The following is a 15,522-nucleotide window of genomic DNA, read 5'->3' on the forward strand; positions in this document are numbered from 1 at the left end:
ACTGGGGATGGACAAACTTCTCGGAAAAGACTTTCATTTTTTATCCAAAACGAAATAGGCTTCTCAAATAAAGAGACTGCAAACTTTTTGTTTCAAGAATTTCTCATTAAAAGTAAAAAGTCATTTTGCAAGAAAGAAGAAAAAAGTTATTTTGCAAGAAAGAAGTAAAACGAGAGTTACAAACAAATGGATAAAGTCTCGAATTTTATTGAAGGAATGGTAGTCGGCCAATGGCGGGACTCCATAGATCATTTACAAAGATGAAAAATTGTAAATACAGGAAAATGATACATTAAAATGCATTGGCCATTATTCTCCCTATCAACTTTGAAATCCATTGTGTTTGATCTTATGAAGAGTGTAATTTGATTGAGAAAACTTTTGATGGACGAGGTCGCTTTAAGTCGATCAAGTCTAGCCTTGCGGGTGTCAATCTACCGAGATAACCATTTTTTGTTTATGTCTCTAACTTTATCCTGGACCGCCCTTTCGGGTTTTTGGCCCACCGAGACGCTCTTTTTTTCCCAAGCTACCCTTTCGGGTTTTCAACTTAGCAATTTGTTCTTTTATTTTCTTTTAGGTGAAGTATTTCGTGACTGCATCGACATTTACATGACGAATTAGCTCATCACCATCCATGGTCGTAAGGATTAAATCACTACCAGAGAAGGCTTTCGTAATAACATATGGTCCTTCATTATTAGGAATCCACTTGCCCCTAGAATCAGTAATGAAAGACAAGATCTTCTTGAGTACGAGGTCGCCTTCTCTGAACATACTAGTTCGAACCTTCTTATTAAAAGCTTTCATCATCCTTTGTTGATACAATTGACCATGGCATAAAACTGTCATCCTCTTTTCTTTAATTAAATTCAACTTATCAAATCTACTCTGACACCATTCATCCTCAGACAATTCTTTTTCCATCAAGACTCTCATTGATGGGATCTCAACCTTCACAGAGAGCACTGCTTCCATGCCATATACAAGAGAGAAAGGGGTCTCCCTAGTTGAAGTGTGGACGGATGTACGATACCCAGGTAGAGCAAAAGGGAGCATTTTATGCCAGTCCTTGTAAGTTACAACCATTTTCTAAATGATATTCTTTATATTCTTATTCGCAGCTTCAACAACCCCATTCATCTTGGGTATGTAAAGAGATTAGTTATGGTGTTAAATCTTGAATTCTTCACACATTTCTTTCATCATCTTGTTGTTCAAGTTTGATCCATTGTCAGTAATGATCTTACTTGGGACACCATAATGGTAGATTAGTTGATTCTTGATAAATCGGACCACCACTTGCTTGGTTACATTGTCGTACGATGCAACTTCGACCCACTTGTTAAAGTAATCAATGGCCACCATAATGAAACGTTGTTCATTTGAAGCTTTAGGTTCTATCATACCAATCATGTCAATTCCCCACATCGAGAAAGGCTAAGGAGAGGAGATAACGGTGAGAAGAGTTAGAGGCACATGAATCTTATTATCATAAACCTGACCTTTATGGCACTTCTTCACATATTTGTAGTAGTTAAATTCCATTGTTAGCCAATAGTAATTTGATCTTAACATCCTTTTATCCATTGCATGTCCATTCGCATAGGTTCCAAAGGATCCTTCATGAAGTTATGTCATTAGCATGTCTGCTTCGTGTCTATCCACGCATCTGAGCAAGACCATGTCAAAGTTTATCTTGTACAACACGCCTTCATTCAGAAAGAAGGTGCCACCAACCTTCTAAGAGTCTTATTATCTTTGTTTGATTCCCCAGGTAGGTACTCTTGTCTTTGAATAAAGCATTTAATATCATGATACCATGGTTTGTCATCAGTGACCTCTGCTGCAGTGAACACATGAGCAGGTATGTTAAAGCGCATAACATTTATTGTGGGCATATCATTCCACTTGGTCACAAAAATCATAAAGGATAAAGTTTCCAGAGCATTTGCTATCTGATTCTCCTCGCGAGGTATATGATGAAATTAAATTTGGTTTCAAAAAGTTAACAGCCTCCTCACATAATCTTTGTAAGTAATCAAACCAGGTTGGCGGGTTTCCCGTTCTCCTTTGATCTGATTAATCACCAAAGCTGAATCTCCATATACATCCTGAATTTTGATTCTTAAATCGATAGTCTCTTCAAGACCCATAATGCATGCTTCATACATTGCCACATTGTTCGTACAAATGAATGTCAATCTTGCGGTAAATGTAATATGAGAACCTTGAGGAGTGATAATGACTGCCCTAATTCCATTTCCATAAGCATTAACAACTCCATCGAATATCAATCCCCAACGAGATTCTGGATATGGCCCTTCACTTGGCAACGGTTCATCACAATCTTTAGCTTTTAAGTACATTACATCCTCATTGGGGAAGTCAAATTGAATGGATTGATAGTCTTCGATTGGTTGTTGAGCTAAATGGCCATCCAAGATACTTCCTTTTATTGCCTTCTGGGTATGGTACTCAATATCGTATTCTAACAACAACATCTTCCAACGAGCAACTCTTCCAGTTAAATCATGTTTTTCAAAGATGTACTTGATTGGATCCATTTTGGATATCAACCAAGTAGTATGATTAAGCATATATTGGTGGAGACGACGGGTAGCCCAAGATAAAACATAACAAGTCTTTTCGAGCATAAAGTATCGAGACTCACAATCTGTTACTCAAATAGTAAATGGCATGCTCCTTTCTTCCAGTTTCATCTTGTTGACCGAGCACACAACCTATGAAATCTTCTAATATGGTCAAATACATAATCAAAGGTCTTCCCTCCATTGGAGGAATCAGAATAAGAGGATCTAGCAGGTACTCCTTGATACTATCAAAAGATTTTTGGCAGTCTTCAATCCACACACAACCTTGATCTTTGCGAAGAAGTTTGAAATTTGGCCCACAAGTAGCAGTCATGCGAGATATCAATTGGGAGATGTAATTAAAACGTCCGAGGAATCCATTGACTTGTTTCTTTGTTGTTGGTGCGGGAATTTCTTGAATGGCTCTTACTTTATCAGGGTCCATCTTAATACCTTGTTGACTGACGATGAAGTCTAGGAGATTTTCTAAACGGACGGAAAAAAAACATTTGTTGGGGTTCAAATGGAGTTTGTACTTCCTCAGACGTTGAAACAGCTTTAATAAATACTCAACATGCTCCTCTTCAATCTTGGACTTAGCAATCATGTCGTCCACATAGACCGCAAGTTTCTTGTGCATCATATCATGAAAGAGAATTATCATGGTTCGTTGATAGGTTGCACCAGCATTCTTCGAACTGAAAAGCATCACTCTGTAGCAGAATGTTCCCTAAGGTGTAATATATGATGTTTTCTCCCTATCTTTGGGTGCCATTCTGACCTGATTGTAGCTAGAGAATCCATCCATGAAAGAAAACACTTTGAATTTGGAAGTGTTGTCGACTAGCATATTAATATGAGGTCAAGGGAAATCATCCTGTGGACTGGCCTTGTTCAAATCTTTGTAGTCGACATACATTCGAACTTTGCCATCTTTCTTTGGAACGGGCACTATGTTGGCCAACCATTGAGGGTACTCAGATGTAACAAGAAAACCGACATCAATCTGCTTCTAAACCTCTTCTTTGATCCTGGGAGCCATGCCTGGGCGTGTTCTTCTTAATTTCTGTTTGACCGGCGGACATTCTGATTTCAATGGCAAATAATGCTCCACAATATCAATATTAAGACCTGGCATGTCCTAATAAGACCAAGTAAACACATATGTATATTCTCTAAGAAGACCTATCATTCTCTCCTTGACATCCGGGACAAGTGATTCCCTAATCTTGACCTCCTTTCTATCTTCTTCGGAACCCGAGTTAATCACTTATATTACTCTTTGTGAGGCTGAATGGTCTTTTCTTCTTGCTCAAGTAGCAGCGGGATCTCATCTGGAATCTCTTCATCACTTTCTTCTTCGGCCTCAATTACAGAGAAATCAAAGTTGGGAGATGGCATATGGTCATTTCTTTTAATGGGTGTGACATTGATTAATCTGCACACAATGATTTACGCTTGCTTTTTAGGATAAAATAATGGAATTTGCATGAAGATATTAAAAATGATTTTTTTTTGTTTGTTTTAGGTTACCAATTTTCGAAAGGAAAAAAGTAACAAAAATGGATGACAAAATGAACATTTTTATTAATGATAATGGGAACTTGAAACAAAGCCCAACAAAATACTCTTTCGTCTTAGGCATAACGAAAGGAATTTTTGAAATGACAATAAAATATTTCTTAGAAACATAAATAATTGTAGGAACATCAACGACTATCCAATTTTGGCAAACCATCCCATGCGTCACGAAGCTTTGTGCATCCTCTTCGAGGTCTTTTTCAATGACAGCATTTGTTTTAGATTGAGTAGGGTTGATGAATTCTCCACTTCGGAAGGTTTCTTGAATAGGACGGAGAATTGTTTCTTGTTGAGAAAACTTTGTAGGTGAGAAACTAAGGCCTTCACAAAATTTGTTTTCAAGGAGACTTACAACTTGTCCCCATCCACCTGCTGAACCATCGTCGACTAACTGTCGTGCATCATTAAAGGAACGAATAAAAGCTTCATTCTCTTGTATGTTCTTGGCAGCAATAGATAGAGTTTGAAACTGGGTTCCAACCTCGTCCTCGGCATCGACGAAATAAAATGACAATAGGTGACCCACCACTAAAGCTTCTTCTCCACATACTATTACTAGCTTCCCTTTTCTTACAAACTTGAGCCTCTAGTGAAGAGTTGAAGTGACAACCATTGCCTCATGGATCCAAGGGAGACCCAACAAACAACTGTAAGAAGCATGGATTTCCATCACTTTAAAGGTGATTTGAAAGGTATGTGGGCCAATGATCATAGGGAGATCCACTTCACCGATGATAGTCTTTTTGGAGCCATTAAAAGATTTGACAATAACCCCATTAGGTCTCATAGGAGCTCCTTGAAAAGTCAATCTAGACAAAGTTGATTTTGGCATGACGTTGAGTGAAGAACCTGTGTCCACCAATACACCGGATAAATAATCAATAAGACAATTAATGGAAATATGCAAAGCCATGTTGTGATCTTTGCCTTCTTTTGGGAGTTCTTCATGACTGAAGCTCAAATTGTACAGGCAGTGATGTTGTGTCACAACCTGAAAAAATACAGTGTGCGAAAAAACAACTGGCGAAAGAAAATGACAGAAGAGTGGCCACCGTGCGTTATTTATCCCAAAGGAGGGAAAGTAAACTCTCGAAGTAAACCTGAAAAGAGGAAAGGAAAAGACAAGGTCTCGCAACCAAATCTTGGGTTCGGGAGTCGGTTATGCGAATGGAAGGTATTAGCACCCCTACGCATCCGTAGTACTCTACGGAATCCACTTTTGTAGTTCTTGTCTAAAGGGTGTGAGTTTATCTTGTGCTGTTTACTAAAAAAGGGGTTAAATGAAAATGACTCGCGCGAATGTCGCATCCACTGCATACGTATCTCATCTGAATATGAGAATCAGAGTCTTCGTAGCTTGGCTGACCTATGGGTTGGGGGGATGTGTGCTCGGTAAGACATCGCGTCTTATGCCTACGTATCTCATCTGGAATGAGAATCAGAGCAAGCCGTAGTTCGGCTAACTACGGGGTTATGGATTGGGTTTTGGACGAACGACGTTACTACGCAATCTACCGGATGTTCGACCTTTGGAGACTTACTCACCTATAGTAGAAGGAGTAAACGTGTTCTTAGGAGAAGAAAAATCAATGAGTTTGTTTGCATTTTAGGAACGCACATGCAAAAGGAGTCCTGGACAAAGGAACCTGCATAAAATAAACACACAAAACATTGCCTCCTATCGAGGTTTTCCAGCTAAGAAAGCGGTAAAATGCGGGAAAATGTAAAAGTACCACACAGATGAAGGTTCGAGGTAACAGCAATTAAAGGAACGATAAACCCTGAGATCCTTCCAAGCTAACATCATCAAAGAAAGTGGGTCAGTACATGTAGTCGGAATGAACCTCCAGGGGGTATCCCACAAATAAAGTGGGAAACCACGCAAACCATCTCTGTAAGAGTCATGTGAGCCCTCACAAAAAAAAACTCAACAAACAAGTTAGAGAAAAAAATAGGGTAATCAAGGGTTGCCCCCAAATCAAAATGTAACCACATGAATCATGCCCTTTCAATTCACAAAAAGCTCACAAAAAGCAACCAAGGGTAGGAGGCCTAAACCTCTTGTCAAACACATGCATCAAAAGGATATCAAATTCACCGATAATACCTCATATATTCAGAAAATTCAAATTGAAGGCATAAAGATGATGGATATAGGGCAAACCTGATTGGAGAGCTTGATTGAAATTGAGTTGCACCCGTGAGGTTTACAAAATAATCTCTAGGGTTTATGTGAGGCAGGGGTGATTCTGTGTAGTTGAGTTCCCTTCAGGGTTTGGAGGCTGCTCTGAGTTCTCTGTTACCTTTTCTCTCACTATCTTTTTCCTCCAGCCAGGATAATAGGAATAGAATGAAATTTTCTTTCACTGAAACTCTAAATTTATAACCTGATTTTTGTGGACCTGTGGGCTCAGATGAGAGAGGCCCAAGTCCAAAATTTGTCTTTTATTTATTTATTTATTTTTTTTCGTTTTCCGTTTTTTTTTCGTTTTTTTTTTTTTAAACCGATTGCCATGATGAAATGCAAATGCTAAATGACCTAAAAATGAATGAATGCACGAGGTGTAAAGCGTATGCTTCCAGAAAAAATGAAGGGTAAATTTTGGGGTATTACAGCTGCCCCTATTCAATCAACTAGAGACCCGAAAAGAAGATAGCAGCGACTTTCATGCTTTCGAGGTATCAAGGGATTGAATACAATAAAAGCCCGAAAATCTTCACTGAAGTGAAGTAAAGTAACAATGCTTGTCAGAATCGGCAAAGAGGTGGTCTTGAAAGAAGAATTCGTCTGGTACAGTGAGAGTCAATTTGAATACCGAAAAAGAATGTTAACTTGGATACCAAAATAAATGGTAACACAGAAATAACCATGGCCTGAATGCCGCTCATCAGTCTGAATACCGGAAATGACTTCGATCTGAACATCGGGAGATATGAGATTATTAATATCGGTCTGAACACTGAGAGACTGGCCTGAATGCCACAAGTTGCATCGACTTGAACGTCGGAAACTTCTTCGATCTGAACATCGGAAAACTGGCCTGAACGCTACAAGTTGCATCGACCTGAACGTCGGAAACTTCTTCGATCTGAACATCGGAAAATTGGCCTGAATGCCACAAGTTGCATCGACCTGAACGTCGGAAACTTCTTCGATCTGAACATTGGAAAACTGGCCTGAACGCCACAAGTTGCATTGACCTGAACGTCGGAAACTTCTTCGTTCTGAACATCGGAAAACTGGCCTGAACGCCACAAGTTACATCGACCTGAACGTCAGAAACTTCTTCGATCTGAACATCGGAAAACTGGCATGAACGCCACAAGTTGCATCGACCTGAACGTCGGAAACTTCTTCGATCTGAACATTGGAAAACTGGCCTGAACGCCACAAGTTGCATCGACCTGAACGTCGGAAACTTCTTCGATCTGAACATCGGAAAACTGGCATGAAAGCCACAAGTTGCATCGACCTGAACGTCGGAAACTTCTTAGATCTGAAAATCGGAAAACTGGCCTGAACGCCACAAGTTGCATCGACCTGAACGTCGGAAACTTCTTCGATCTGAACATCGGAAAACTGGCCTGAACGCCACAAGTTGCATCGACCTGAACGTCGGAAACTTCTTCGATCTGAACATCGGAAAACTGGCCTGAACGCCACTTCGGTCTGAATACCGGAAACTTCATGCCTGTCAGCATCGGCAGAAATAGGGAACGATAATAGAGGCGGCACATCGGCCAATGGCACTTGCTGGGGATAACAAAGGTAAGTCATGAACAATCTTCAGTCTGAGTACTAGAAACAACTTCTGGCTCATCACTTGGGATGCCGAGAATGTTTTATGCTTACATGCGTATGTTTGAATTTTTCAATGGCGTAATGCTCCATGAAAATGGAAATGCTACGCGATTTGGGAGGATGCAATGCAATATGATTCTACATGCAGGGATGTGAAATGCTGGGTAGAATGCCAAGCTGAGGCAAGGCGATCTGTTGGGGAAATGATCACCATCTTCTGAACCCTAGTAAGGCTGCTGGAGATGCACAGGGCAAAGAATTCTGTGGGGAAATGACCCGCCACACGGTGTTCTAGCAATGACGAAATACCGAGATTCTGACTTGGGAGAGAACGGCACTGAAAACCTGCTGTTGGGGAAAGCGATAGTGGTTCTGGAAAGCACGATCTGTGAGAGATGACTCAGCAGAGGAAGCAAATACCGATACGGTACCGAGGTTCTGCTTCAAGGAAAGAAACCATGGATCTGGCATTGGGATTATTGATCTGGCCTCGAACTCTGAGGAGCAGCCGCTTCTGCTGGGAAGATACAGTCTGGCACTGTCAACTCCGCTGGGGGTATATAGTCTGACACTGTCAACTCTACTGGGGAGTGTATAATCTGAAACCACCGCTTGGGGGGAGGTACAGTGGTGAGAACCTGCTGAGGATTGAAGAATCCAACGCTCTGATCAGCTCTGCAAGGATAAGATACCGAATTCGTCTGTTGGCGAAAACACTCACGATCATCTGTAGGGGATTTTAAGGAAATGCCCCGAGGGTACCTGTTTTGAATACATGATCCAAAGCACTTAAAATTTACAGCAATTTTAAATGTTTATTAAGCATGTACCTGTGAAGCTCTTATGTGTCATGATGCAATGTTTATAAAAAAATTCGGACATCATTTTTGCAAACAAAACAGAAAAATGAAAATGAAAACAGAGATATACTGAATAACATGATTTTATTGATTGAACGGCCTATGAATAGGCATTTACATCAGGAAGCAATCCCTGGAAAGAGGTAATCGCACAACAGATAAAAATAGACATTAATCGAATGGCATTGTGGAATGGATTTCTATTGGGTTCCAATTCTGCTATGACTTGCTCGTCTTCAAGATCCTCCAGATGATCAACTTTCTGAAAAGAGTGATTGGATTGTTTCCTATCCTTCAAAAGTTTCTAGTCATTGACACGAGATGAGATTCAGAACTACGCAGAATGCAGCATTCGCTTAATCCCTAACTTTTGCCTGGATCGCCCTTTTCGGGTTTTCAATCCACCGGGATACCCATTTTTGCCTAAGTTGCCTTTTCAGGTTTTCAACTTACCGGGTGTACGATCTTTTCATTTTTAATCCCTAATTTTTGCCCGAACCTTTTCATTTTCTTGGTTCGTCGGGATGCCCATTTTTTGCCTGGACTATTCTTTTTACTGTCCAGCGGGTCTATTTTATGCGAAGTATTTTTTAACTTCGTCTGAGTTCACAGGGGAAGTGAAGTTTTCACCATCCATAGTTGCAAGCATTAATGCCCCACCATCAAAAACCTTAGTGACAATATACGGTCCATCATAGTTAGGAGTCCACTTGCCCCTGTGATCTGTCTGAGGAGGAAGGATCCTTTTCAACACCAAATCTCCGACTTGGAAACATCGAGGACGCACTTTCTGATCAAAGGCTCTCTTCATCCGACATTGATACAACTGCCCATGAAAAATGGTTGACATTCGCTTCTCTTCGATAAGACTCAACTCATTGAACCTTGTCTGAATCCATTCAGCTTCGTCTAACTTGACATCCAACAGGACTCTTAGAGAAGGAATCTCCACTTCAACAGGTAAGACTGCTTCCATACCATACACAAGGGAGTAAGGGGTTGCCTCGGTCAATGTACGTACTGAAGTACGGTACCCATGCAAGGCGAAGGGTAGCATCTCATGCCAATCTCTATACGTAACGACCATCTTCTGCACAATCTTCTTTATGTTCTTATTTGCCGCTTCAACAACACCGTTCATCTTAGGGAGGTAAGGGGAAGAATTGTGATGCTGAATGTTGAAGTTCTGGCACAACTCCTTCATCATTTTGTTGTTGAGATTAGAACCATTATCAGTAATGATTCTTTCGGGAATCCCATAGCGATAAATGGTTTCTTTCTTGATGAATCGGGCAACCACATGTCTGGTGACCTTCGCAAACGAAGCTACTTCGACCTACTTGGTGAAATAGTCGATGGCAACAAGGATGAAGCGATGCCCATTGGAGGCGGCCGGCTCAATCTTTCCAATCATATCGATGCCCCACATAGCGAAAGGCCACGGCGAAGACATCACATTCAAAGGATTCGGCGGCACATGCACCTTATCAGCATAAATCTGGAATTTATGACACTTCTGAGCATATTTGAAACAATCAGATTCCATGGTCATCCAGTAATAACCTGCTCTCAACAATTTCTTAGCCATTGCATGTCCGCCGGCATGAGTACCGTAGGAGCCTTCATGAACTTCCTGCATTAACATGTATGCTTCGTGTCTATCCACGCATCTGAGCAAAACCATGTTGAAGTTCCTCTTATACAGCACATCGTCTTTGTTCAAGAAGAAACTGCCTGCCAATCTTCTCGAAGTCTTTCTATCATTGTTGGATGCCCCTGCAGGGTACTCTTGATTCTTCATAAAGCGCTTGATGTCGTGATACCAGGGCTTGTCATCAACTACCAGTTCAGCAGTAAACACATACGCGGCCCTATCAAGGCGCATCACGTCGATCTTGGGAGCATGGTTCCAACGGATCACCGTGATCATGGAGGATAGAGTGGCAAGAGCATCTGCCATCTGGTTCTCATCACGAGGTATATGGTACAACTTTACTGTTGTGAAGAAAGTCAACAGTCTTCTCGTGTAATCTCTGTAGGGGAGCAGAGTAGGCTGGAGAGTGTTCCAATCAACATTCACTTGATTGATTACCAGAGCTGAATCTCCGATGATGTCCAAAGTCTTGATTCTCAAATCAATGGCTTGCTCAATACCCAAGATACATGCTTCATACTCAGCTTGATTATTGGTGCACTCGAAAGTCAGACGAGCGGTGAAAGGCATGTGGGCACCTTTCAGAGTTGTAATGACAACACCAATTCCACTTCCTCTGGCGTTGACGGCCCCATCAAACATTAAAGTCCACTTTTCGTCTGGATCAGGCCCCTCTTCAACAACTGGCTCTTCACAGTCTTTCATCTTGAGGAACATGATGTCTTCATCTGGAAAATCAAACTTCATCGGCTCATAATCTTCAATCGGCTGTTGAGCAAGATAGTCTGACAGAATACTCCCCTTGATGGCTTTCTGGGAAGTATACTGGATGTCGTACTCTGTCAGTACCATTTGCCAACGAGCGACTCTTCCGGTGAGAGCTGGCTTCTCAAATATATACTTGACTGGATCCATTTTGGAGATCAGTAAGGTTGTGTGAGACAGCATGTATTGTCTCAATCGCTTAGCAGCCCATGCAAGTGCATAACATGTCTTTTCAAGCATTGAGTATCTCGACTCGCAATCTGTGAATTTCTTACTCAGGTAGTAGATGGCATGCTCTTTCCTACCTGTCTCGTCGTGTTGACCGAGAACACAACCCATGGAATTGTCCAGTACTGTCAAATACATAATCAGCGGTCTCCCTGGGACCGGAGGCACAAGGATAGGAGGATTTTGCAAATACTCTTTTATCTTCTCAAACGCCCTTTGACAATCATCATTCCACCTAATAGCCTGATCTTTTCTCAACAATTTGAATATTGACTCACACGTGGCTGTTAGGTGAGAGATGAACCTTGCAATGTAGTTCAACCTCCCTAAGAAACCACAGACTTGTTTCTCTGTTCTTGGCTCAGGCATTTCTTGTATCACTTTCAATTTGGCCGGATCCACCTCAATCCCTTTTCCGCTAACAACAAAACCCAGTAGTTTTCCAGATCTCACCCCAAAAGTACACTTGTTCGGATTAAGCCTCAACTTGAATTTCCTCAAACGCTCAAACAGTTTCTGCAAATTCACCAAATGTTCTTCTTCTGTCTGAGATTTGGAAATCATATCATCAACATAAACCTCGATTTCATGATGAATCATATCATGGAACAGAGTCACCATCGCTCGCTGATATGTTGCTCCAGCATTTTTCAGACCTAACGACATCACCTTGTAGCAGAAGGTGCCCTATGGGGTTATGAATGTTGTCTTCTCCATGTCTTCTGGTGCCATCTTAATTTGATTATAGCCAGAAAAGCCATCCATGAAGGAGAATACCGAGAACTGAGCCGTGTTATCCACCAAAACGTCAATGTGAGGTAAGGGGAAATCATCTTTAGGACTAGCCCTGTTCAGATCCCGGTAGTCAACACACATTCGTACCTTTCCATCCTTCTTAGGTACCGGAACGATATTTTCAACCCATGGCGGATAATTTGTGACTGCTAGAAAACCTGCATCCAACTGTTTTTGCACTTCTTCCTTTATCCTGACAGCCATCTCTGGTCTTGTTCTTCTGAGCTTCTGCTTGACCGGAGGACAACCTTCTTTGAGTGGCAAGCGATGTACCACGATGTCTGTGTCAAGCCCTGGCATGTCCTGATAAGACCAAGCGAAGATGTCAACATACTCTTGCAGCAATTCAATCAACCCCTTCTTCACATTGTCTTCCAAAGCAGCCCCTATCTTGATTTCTCTCTCGGCGTCCTCGGTGCCGAGATTAATCACTTCAACAGACTCTTGATGCGGTTGAATGACCCTTTCCTCTTGTTTTAATAACCTGGTAAGTTCTTCAGGGAGTTCACAGTCTTCATCACCCTCTTCTTCAACTTGAAAGATTGGATTTTCAAAGTCGAAGCGAGCCATAGCAGAACCGTTATCAATAGGATCCGGTGATGTGCATCTGCATGAGTGATGGTATGTGCTTAAGAGTGTGAAAAAAAAGAAGTGGAAACTAAACAAAACATTGCCATTTTTTTTTGAAAAACTGCAAAAATAGAAAGACAAGGAACGAAATATTTGAATGCAAAAAGACGTCCTTTATTTATGATAAAAAATGCAAGTGTCACATAGATTTGCCCTACAATGAGTCATTACGCCCTGGCGGAACGTAAGACTTGGATATGCATGAATAAACAAAGAAAATTACTCCTCCAGACGAGTGGCTTGGACAATCTCCTCAGAAGACCAATTGTTGAGAACTTCACTCAGGATCCTCGGAGGCACCCAGTTATGATGTCGCAATCACTATCCCCATCTTCATTGTTGACCGTAGAGACTAATTTGACTTCTCCTTCAACCATGTTAACGTTGGCTCCACCATGCTGGGGCATGGGATTGTTGACGACATTAGGAGCAGGTGCAAAATTAACGGCCTTTGAATCAATGAGGTCCTGAACTACGTGCTTAAAAGCTTTGCAGTTCTCAATTTGTGGCCAGGTGCCCCAGAGTGGAAGCTACACCTAGCGTTGGCGTCATAACCCACCGGAAGCCTACCAACGGGAGGAGCCAGAGTGAGCAACTGCACAAGTTGTAGTTGTTGAAGACTAGAAAGCAACTGAGCGTACGACATTGGAAGGGTGTCGAAACGCCGGTCCATCGTCCTTGGCCTCGGTTGATAGGCAGGTCTGTTACCCGGTTGTTGTGGTTGGTACTGAGCTGGTTGACACTGTGGTTGTTGTTGTTGTAGTGGTGCTGCAGCTGGAATGGTCACGGTCGCAACGTACGGTTGTTGATGATAGCTCTGAAAGTTATTCCTCCGGTTATCCCTGTTCTGATAAGAAGATATGGCCCTTGCATCCCCTTCTCTCCTCTTCTGTCCCTGAATGAATGACTTCTTCACCCTTGATGAGGATCCACCTTCACTCTGGGTCTTGTATGTCTTCAGGTAATTCTCCACCCTCTCTCCGGTAGAGACTACATCAGCAAAATTGGAGGCATTGCAACCCACCAGGCGCTCCAAATAAGGTCCTGGCAGAGTGTTCATGAACATGTTATCCATTTCCTTCTCCAACATAGGAGGTTGAACACGGGAAGTTGTTTCTCTCCAGTGTTGAGCGTATTCTCTGAAGCACTCATTGCTTTTAAGAGACAGATTTGAAGTTGAGTTCTGTCCGGAGCCATGTCTGCATTATACTGATACTGCTTCACGAAAGCCTCAGCCAAATCCCTCCAGTAAAGGATGTGGGCTTTGTCCATCCTCATATACCATTCTAGGGATGCCCCAGCTAGGCTGTCCTGGAAAAAGTACATAAGCAACTTTTCGTCATCGGAGTATGCAACCATTTTACGGAAATAGGCTTGCACATGGGTCTTCGAGCAAGAGTTTCCATTGTATTTGTCAAATATCGGGACCCTGAATTTCGGTGGCACTCTCACACCTGGGACCAGCCCCAAGTCAGCAACATCTACTCCTAGAGGATTCTGTCCTTCCACTGCCTTTAATCTCTCTTCCAATCTTCTAAACATGGGGTCCACACCATGACCCATACCAAAGTCTTCCTGTAGCAGGGGGAACTGATCGTCTTGATCATCATGAAAGGGATGTTGACCGGAGGTGACATGTAGGATTAGGATAGGCCCCGGTCCATTGGGTCCATTAGCCTCTCCAGCTGGAGGATCAATCACCGTCTCTGGTTGAGCAGGGGGATTCCTCTATATCATCTGCCTGAGCTCTTGCTGTCCCTGAGCCACCCCTTGAACCACATCCATGAATTGATTCATGCGGATTTTCATCTCGGAGAACTCAGCCTGTAGGCTCTCCATTACTCTCTGTTGGTTTTTGCGGGTACCGTACCGGTGAATGCCTGGGTCAGCTATCCTGCTGATTGAACACCAAACAAACTGAGAACACTGTGGCGGTACCTGTTATGCAAGACATGCTAATGAATATGTAAATGCAATGACATGTTTATCAATTCCAAAGGTATTCTACCCCCTTGATTCCAGTCTCTCAATAGATAAACGATGTAAAAAAAAAGACTAAGCCGTTGATGAGAACCAAGAAAATTCCGACTAGAATCAAGTAGAAGATATAAACCCCACAGAAATGGATAAACATGTGTGAATGATTATGAATGAAAAATGATGTGATGCAAAATGATGTGAATGCAGTGCAGTGGCATGGGAATCAGGATCGCTGTATTTGCTTGAAGATCTGTCAGGTTGCACTGTCTGGAGAGAAATTAAGAGCACACCAAACAAAGATCATGGAATGGATCATGTTATCCTTAATATCAACCACCCATTTTGCTGGATTATGGTTTACACCTTATCAACACCCCAAGTTCATTGATATTAAGGATACCTGATCGGATCAACCATGAATCAAGGGTTTGTTGCAAGTCACGAGCATGGAGTTTAGGTTAAGAGCCACCCACAAGGAGTGTACTAAGGTTTAAACCTGCCAAACATGTTCTACAAAAGGTTCCCATAGTCATAATCCCATCTTTCGGATATTATCAGAGGAACGACTACTCGTATTCCAACAATATTCTCAAGAGAGACTCTTATGAGTGTAGTATCGCGTAATAATCGTAT

At 41.9% G+C, this 15,522-nt stretch overlaps 1 protein-coding gene across 1 annotated transcript; it reads right to left on the reverse strand.

The window, feature by feature from the left end:
* Positions 1–2,000: 2,000 nt before the first annotated feature.
* On the reverse strand, positions 2,001–3,039 carry LOC127080927 (uncharacterized). The gene is made up of 2 exons (XM_051021214.1): positions 2,880–3,039; positions 2,001–2,491 (listed from the first exon to the last, which is right to left on the reverse strand). The coding sequence occupies exons 1-2, from the start codon at positions 3,037–3,039 to the stop codon at positions 2,001–2,003; spliced, it is 651 nt and encodes a 216-aa protein (XP_050877171.1).
* Between the last annotated feature and the right edge of the window lie 12,483 nt (positions 3,040–15,522).

The sequence above is a fragment of the Lathyrus oleraceus genome, chromosome 5 (genome assembly GCF_024323335.1).
Source record: "Lathyrus oleraceus cultivar Zhongwan6 chromosome 5, CAAS_Psat_ZW6_1.0, whole genome shotgun sequence".
Classification (NCBI taxonomy): Eukaryota; Viridiplantae; Streptophyta; class Magnoliopsida; order Fabales; family Fabaceae; genus Lathyrus; species Lathyrus oleraceus.